Raw genomic sequence first — 8027 nt, 5'->3', positions numbered from 1 at the left:
GGCAGTGCCCTGAAGGGGTGGCTGTGGTATAAATGCGGGGGAGGGGGATGTGCCTGGGGGAAGAAGTCCCGTGTGCATGCTAAATGCTGCCTTGGTAATGCTTTTAACTATTGTCCATGGTGCCCTGGGAGACACGGAGAAGACGGTTTTAGCAAGCCTAATCTGTGATTTTAAATTTTGTTTTTTATGGATTTAATGTATTTTATTTTATGTGCTTTATCTATACTGTGAGCTGCCTTGACCTCCATATGGAAGAAAGCTGGCTAATAAATGTTTTAAACAAATAAGTAAATAAAAATAAAAGTTCAATGTGCCTGATGTTCAAGCTAGATTCAGAAAAGGAAGAGGCACTGGAGATCATATTGCAAATTCACGGCAGTTACCAAAGCAAACAAGAGAATTTCAGAAGAAAATCAGTTTGTCTTTCACAGATTGCAGCTATGCTTTCAGCTGTGTGGATCATGAAACGCTATGGCTGGTTTTAAGAGACATGTGCATGCTACAGCATCTGATTGTTTTGATGAACAACCAATACTCTGGGCAAGACAGAATGTAGAGAAACAGAATGGTTTTCAATTGGCAAAGGTGTCAGACAAGGATGCATTTTATCTCCCTATCTCTTCAATCTATATACAGAACATATCATAAAGACAGCTGGATTAGATTTAGATAAAGGTAGAATTAAAATTGGGGGAAAGAACATTAACAATCTGAGATACGCAGATAACACCACACTACTGGCAGAAAACAGTGACTACTGATGGTTAAAGCAGAAAGTGCCAACGCAAGATTACAGCCGAACATCAAGAAGACAAAATAAGTCTGGACTTGTTCATCGATATGTTGTTGTACACTGTTCTTTGTTGTTGCAAAAATTAAATAAAACGTTTATTAAAAAAAGAAGACAAAATAAGGAGTACTGAGGAATTACACAACTTTAAGTTTGACAATGAAGAAATTGTTGAAGATTTTCTATTCCTTGGCTCAGTCAACAACCAAAAGGGAGGCTGCAACCAAGAAATCAGAAGTCGATTGAGGCTGGGAAGGGTAGCCATGAAGGAGCTAGAAAAGATTCTTAAGCATAATGATATGTTGCTGGTGAACAAGATCAAGTTAATTCATGCCATGGTATTCCCCATTACTATGTATGGGCATGAAAGCTGGACAGTGACAAAAACTGACAGTTGATTCATTGGCAATGTGGTGTTGAAGGAGAGTTTTATGGATACCATGGGCTGCCGAAAAGACAAAGTGCTTTGTAAATCAAATCAAGCCAGAACTCTCCCTAGATGCTAAAATGACTCAACTGAGGCTATTGTACTTCAGTTACATTGTGAGAAGACGAGAGTAACTGGAAAGGACAATAATGCTAGGAAACGTTGAAGGCGATTGACTCTACAAAGGAAGCCACAGCCCTCAGTTTGCAAGACTTGAGCAAGGCTGTTAACAGTAGCCTCTTCCTTGAATTCGCTTAATCCCTTTTTAAAGGCATCAGTATAACCAAGATCTCCCATCCACTAATGTCCATCTGTCTACTCTGACAGATGGTGCTACTCCGAGGGTCTCGTGAAGAGAAAGACCTCTCCCACTTTCTGCCTGCTTTAACCAGGGACACCAGGGACAGAACGCAGGGCCGTCTACAAGCAAAAGCTGTGTGCTCTACTACTTAGCCACAGCCTCTGTCTTATATGGAATCAGGCCACTGGTCCATCAAGGTCAGTATTGCCTACTCAGTCTGGCAGCAGTTCTCCAGGGTCTCAATCAGAGATCTTGCACACCACCAACTGCCTGGTCCTTTTAACTGGAGATGTTGGGGACTGAACCTGGGACCTTCTGCATGGCAAACAGAGGCTCTTTCCACTGAGCCACGGCCCCTCCCTGTCTTTGGCTGAAGTGTCTGGTGCTTATCACTAGCTGCACCTGGACATCGCCCTCCCCGAGACAATCAAAAGTAATTAAAACAAAACTGAGCAGGAGCAGAAAAGGGAAAGGGGGTGGCGGGTGGTGGCGCGAGTTAACCGAGCCAAAAATAACACAGTACAAAGAGCAGGTGAGACAAAAGAATAAGGAAGTAGGTGGAAGAGCTGCATAGATTATTGTGTGGGCGGCAACCCCAGAGGACGATTTAATTGCACTGCCTTGTCCCACCTCCTTTTTTGAACCCCCGTTCTGCAACTCCCACTTCTATTGTTCAGCCTGGGAACAGGCGCACAGAAGAGACACGAGGCCCCTTATTACTAAGCCTCCGGGCCAACTCTCAACTGACACTTCAGGCCCACGGCAGCTGCAGTTTGTAAGCAACCAAGGCTTGCTTGCAGCTTTTCGATCAAGTTTCAAAAGCCGACCTGCTCCCAGGCTCCGCGCTGGTGCCAGAATGAATGCAGCATTGAGCCACGCAAGCTGATACCAGCTCCCCCCCCACATCTCTGCTCAGATCCCGCTTGTCGTTCTACGCAGGGTGAAGATGGGGGGGGGCTTTAAAATTGAGGCCTGAAAAACTTGTTCTTTTTTTTAAACATCCGTCCTGATTAAGAGTTTTGGAGAACTTGGAGTTGTCAGCCCTTGTTTGGTAACCCCGGGAGACTTTGGGGGACCGAGAGTCCCAGAGCAGCATCCTGTGATATCATGAATGTTTTGGAGGAATGCTAGAGTGTCTGGAAATGCAGTGATGTCACTTCTGGTTACATAGCCGGAAATGACATCATGGTGTTACAGGATGACATTCCATTAGGGTTGCCAGCTCTGGGTGGGGAAATAGGGAGGATGGGGTTTGGGGAGGGGAGGGACTTCAGCAAGGTACAATGCCGCCCCCCCAAAGCAGCCATTTTTGCCAGAGGAACTGATCTCTATTGCCTGAAGATCAACTGTAATAGCAGGGTGTCTCCAGGCCCCTCCTGGAGGATGGCAACCCTACATTCTAACTGCTGCACACTCTCCCCCCCCCCTCGGTTGCTTGCTGGAGTGAGAGTGGGCACCTTGGAAATAATCACCCTAAGAGAACTCAAAAGCTTGCACACTGTTTTGAACTACATTGCTCAAAAGCGGCCTATAGCTGTACGTTTTTAACATTAGGAACTGTATGTCGTAAGGTATAAATATTTTAATAAGTTAAAGAAAAGGGTGTTAGGAGAAGCTCAGTTTACAGCGACATGCATGGAGGTTTGCCCAAGTGGGCTAAAAAACCCACAGTGGACACAAGTCTCAAAGTTCATGCAAACTGGGCCTCTGTAATACTGCTGGTGCTTTCACACGAAGGGTGTGCAGCTGCACATCATTCTATAGCTACGCATTCTGGGGACAGTCTCCATTTCGGTCGCTGCTGGTCCACACGGACGAGCAGAAGCAACACAGGGGACAGAGCGGGGAAACAATCTGGATGTAAAAAAGTCAGCTGCCAGCTAGCACAGAAGGAACTCTTTCAAGGGCTATATAACTGAACCCTTCACAGGGGGCCCTTCCCCTGGCTCATTGCGAGACTCACAGCAAACTTGTTATAGAGCTGGTAGGTGAGCAGAGGGTTCGGCAGCTCCCGGAAGTACAGCTTGCAGAGAGAGCTGACGGAATGGATGTCCTGCAAGTAGACGTCCTTGGAGAGCTCAGGAACACGCTCGCTGTCGAACTCGTGCCTGGAGAAGGAAGAGGTGGTGGTGGTGGGGGGGAGATTACAAAAAAAGCAGCATGAATCCATAGCCCAGTGACCCATCTCCTTACCCATTCAAGCCTGTCTTTCACTTTAGGATTAAAAAAGAGAGAGAGAGGTTGCATCCTGCAACTCTAGGTCCAGAGTAGGACTTACCGTAACCGCTGGATGTTGGAGGAAACCCCAGAGAGGCGATAGATTCCGTCCACAATGCCATGCTTCTCAATGAACTCAGAGCAGGAACGCAGGACCTGGGGAACTGGAATAAGAATTTTATTTAATTTATTATTTACAGTCTACCTTTTGCACTGAGGCTCAAGGGAGATTATACAGTTAAAAGCCATGCAGTCAGAGCACTGTAATACACGCAGTCAATAGTGCAGTAAAAGGGGATTACCAAATTAAAGAGGAGCACAGTTGAAAACGGTATACGACACAGAGTAAAACAGGATAACACACACAATGAAACAAAGCTCAGTTACAAAATCAGAGAAATGGAGCAACCATGTAATGTAGACTACAGATAGCATAGTAAAGCTAAAATTTCGTAGACGTGCACTATGACCCTAATCCCTTTAAATAAAGGTCCTCTTGAACCATTCTATTAATTATTATTATTATTATTAGGGATTGGCACAGATCCAAACACTGAGCTGAAGTCTGGTCTGGACTTTGCCCAGTTTGGGGCTTGCAAGCTGAGGTTCAGGGAAGGCACCTTCCCCAGACACTCACCCCGAGCTTTTTGGGTGGGCTCAGGAATGTGTTCGGCCTGATGTGTGCCTGCCACTTCCAGGTGGCATTAGGCCCTGCCCCAGCCTATTCGCATTACCCAGAAATGACATAAGTGTGTCATTTCCAGAAAATGCGGGCACATCAGGGGGCAGGGCCCAATGCCGCCCGAACTGGTTCTGTTCAGGCAGGGTTTGGGGCTTGGGGGTTTGTTCTGGGGCCACCTGGCTCGTGAGCCCTGGACCGAACTAGGTTTCCCCAGTCTGTGCCCATCCCTAATAATTATAATGTTTTCCTAAGTACTCTAAGCTTTGCATATATACTATATTTGTAATCTTTAAAATGGTGACTCTATAAATTAGTCCAGAATTACCACCCAAGTTGTGCCAATTGATGGACATTAAAAAAATTACTGATCCCTCATTTCTTTCCAGGCTATGTGCTAATCCCATGGTCTCAGTCTGTCACAAGTAGTCCTAATGTGGTCCTGTGAAGAAGGACGTAGCTCTGGGGTCCCCAACCTTTCTGAGCCTGTGGGCACGTGTGGAATTCTGACACGGCATTGTGGGCACAGCTATAAAATGGCTGCCACAGGAGGCGGAGCCAGCCACAAAATGATGGCCACAGCTTAACCAGTAACACAGTGCAGATCCTTGCCAAAGCACCATTTTAAAAAATCAGCACCACCAACTGAATCGATCAGAAGCTTTGCTGGGGGGAAGAAGAAGAGAAGGAGGAGGAGATTGGATTTATACCCCATCCTCCACTACCTCAAGGAGTCTCAGAGTGGCTTACAATCGCCTTTCCTCCCCCCCCCCCCCAAAAGACCACCCTAGGCGCAGGGAGGGCTGGATCCTCCCCCCCCCCCCACAACAGACACTCTGTGAGGTAGGTGGGGCTGAGAGAGCTCTTTCAAGAACTGCTCTCGAGAGAACAGCTGTGAGAGAACTGTGACTGACCCAAGGTCACACCAGCAGCTGCTTGTGGAGGAGTACGGAATCAAACCCAGTTCTCCCAGATTAGAGTCCGCGCCAAAGTGGCTCTCTACCTGGCCCCACCCACTTCCTAAAAATACTTGACAGGCACTGGAAAAGGTGTCGGTGGGGGCCATGGGGCCCATGGGCTTCATGGTGGGGACCCCTGGTGTAGCTAGTCACAGAGATAAAAGGAATGGCACCTGTAACGTTAGCCTGCAAGCATAGGAGAGGCCACGGGATGGGAAACAGCATCTGGGCTGCTGGAGGGGGGTAGAAGAGGAAGCCGTAGCAACAGGGCCCAGGCACACTGCTCGCTACACCACAAAGGCAGTTTGCAAGAAGTAAAAGGTAAAGGTTCCCTTGCTCGAAAGCCAGTCGAATCCGACTCTAGGGTTGCGGTGCTCATCTCCGTTTCAAAGCCGAAGAGCCAGCGCTGTCCGAAGACGTTTCCATGGTCATGTGGCCAGCATGACTAAACACCAAGGCGCACGGAACACTGTTACCTTCCCAACGAAGTGGTACCTATTTATCTACTTGCAATTTCTTGCATTCGAACTGCTAGGTTGGCAGGAGCTGGAACTAGAGACGGGAGCTCACTCCATCATGCGGCAACCTGGGTCTTGAACTGCTGAACTACTGACCTTCCACAGCCTGCAGTTCAGCGTCTTAACCACTTGAGTCACCGCAGCTCCTAAGAAGAGGGAACTACGGGTTTAATCTCAGTGGCCCTACAGCGCCACCACCAATTCTGGCCAAAGGGTGTATTGCAGCTTCCACCCCAACTGGACCAGGTAGACCTGTGGTGACAAGTAGGGTTCCATCTGGCCTAATGGAAGCATTGATTGTGTTTATTTATTTACTTCAGAGATTTCTACACTACTGCTTCAGAGTCCCGCTTGAGATGGCTTACAATTAAAAACCACAATATAAAAAAGTAATTAAAAACAAGCCGTTGGACATAAGCAGTAGAAAAAACTTCCCATACAACACAAGCACACCATTATAAAGCTGATAAGATAAACCCCCTAATTAAAAGCCTGGGTAAAAAGATGTGTTTTAGCTCAGAGCCTAAAAGGAAGTCTAATAGGCACCAGGGTGAGCCTCAAGGGGAGGGCGTTACTCAGACAGTTTGCCCAAGAAACAGAGGAGTCTGCCCCACTTACAGGCCTCTTGAAGCCCTTCCTGAATTTAAACTAATCCAGTGGTTCACTACATGGTGCCTGGTGCCTGCCAACACCATTCCACCAAGTGGTTCTAGAAACTGGGCAGGGCTCAGGGGGCCTTTTCCCCAGCTGGGCTTCTGATTGGCTGTGCAGATGAAAAGGCATCCTGTTAGAACTTCTGCCCAAAATGTTGAAGAGTTACTATTAGACTTGTATATCATCTCAATCCCTGACTTTTTGTGGTTGGCTCTGCTTCCTGCAGCAGCCATTTTGCAACTGTCCCCACTGCCCTTTGTCAGAATTCCAAAGGTGCACGCAGGGTCAAAAAGGTTGGGGACCCCTGAGCTACAGAATCTTGTCTGAAGCAGTGGCTGAAGAGCTCTTTTCCTTCCTTCCTTCCTTCCTTCCTTCCTTCCTTCCTTCCTTCCTTCCTTCCTTCCTTCCGCCCTCCTTCCCCCAACTCGACTACTCTCTGTGGGGCCACAGTGTTGCGCTCTCACCATCGCTGCCGGCATTCTTGAGGTGCTCGCCCAAGTCGCAGCCAAAGACCCTCTCCCGGAGAATCCCGCGCTGTTTGAGGCGCTGCTTGCTGGGCCTGGACTTCATGAAGGTGCGAAGGAACCCAATCAGCTTCCCGTGCTTCTTAGACACTGAAAAGAGGGTGCAGAGTCCGAATTTAGCATCACCTCAGAACTAAGACATTACAGCGGAGGTTCTCCCGCATGGCTATCGGTAACCAAGCGAAGAGAGATCACACAGCCGAGACGAGCGCAATCGAGATGTAGCGTTTAGACAGTTGGTCTAGGATTGAGGAGGCTCTGGTTCAAATCTCTCTCAGCCACAAAAACTGCCGGGTGACTTTGGGCCGGTCATTCTCTCTCAGCCTAAGCTACCTCATAGGGGTGTTGGGAGGATAAAATGGAGAGGGGAGAAGCCATGGGGACAGTAGGACAAGACTATACTAGATAATGACACCAGATAGCTTTAAAAGGGGGTTAGAGAGATTCACAGAGGAGAGATCCATCAGTGGCCATGGTGACTGAAGGGAGACTCAGTTTACAGAGTCAGCAAACCTTTCCAGAAACGTGACTCAGGCAGGCAGGTTTTCTAACCTCTCGAGGAGGGAGATTTCACTAGCCACAATCCACCCCCCCCCCCCCCCTGCTTTGTCTCTTGGGTAGACTCCAAGAGGCAAGAGAGCAGAGCAGATGCCAGGGGAGAGGCAATCCTTACGTTAGGAGCAGGGCTTTAAAGATTGGAAGAGGCTTTGGCTCAGTGGGAGAGCATCTGAGTTGTGCACAGGACAGAGGTCATTTCGGGGGGTATCGCGGTTCCCCCGGGTGAGGTACGGGGGGCGGGGCACATGACGAAGCCCCGCCCCCTGCTTCCGGCCGCCCTGCTTCCGGCCCTCATTCAGCCAGGAGGAGGCAGGAGAAGAGGGAGGGTAAGTTGCTTCCTCCCTGCCTCTCCCCACCCCTGCCTGCCTGGGGCCAGGGAGGGCCTTGGCGGGGCTTCCTC

At 48.6% G+C, this 8027-nt stretch overlaps 1 protein-coding gene across 1 annotated transcript in view; it reads right to left on the bottom strand.

Annotated features, from left to right (window-relative positions):
- ARHGAP33 (Rho GTPase activating protein 33) overlaps positions 1-8027 on the bottom strand; it is a 60686-nt gene that overhangs the window by 15122 nt on the left and 37537 nt on the right. Inside the window, exons 11-13 of the mRNA XM_015408578.1 lie at positions 7010-7159; positions 3797-3899; positions 3482-3626 (exon numbers count right to left, since the gene is read on the bottom strand). Coding sequence (XP_015264064.1) covers positions 3482-3626; positions 3797-3899; positions 7010-7159 — 398 coding nt within the window. The remainder of the gene's footprint in view (positions 1-3481; positions 3627-3796; positions 3900-7009; positions 7160-8027) is intronic.

Source organism: Gekko japonicus, unplaced genomic scaffold, assembly GCF_001447785.1.
Source record: "Gekko japonicus isolate JY-2015 unplaced genomic scaffold, Gekko_japonicus_V1.1 scaffold1388, whole genome shotgun sequence".
Lineage (NCBI taxonomy): Eukaryota > Metazoa > Chordata > Lepidosauria > Squamata > Gekkonidae > Gekko > Gekko japonicus.
This window is presented reverse-complemented; position numbering and strand designations above follow the sequence as displayed.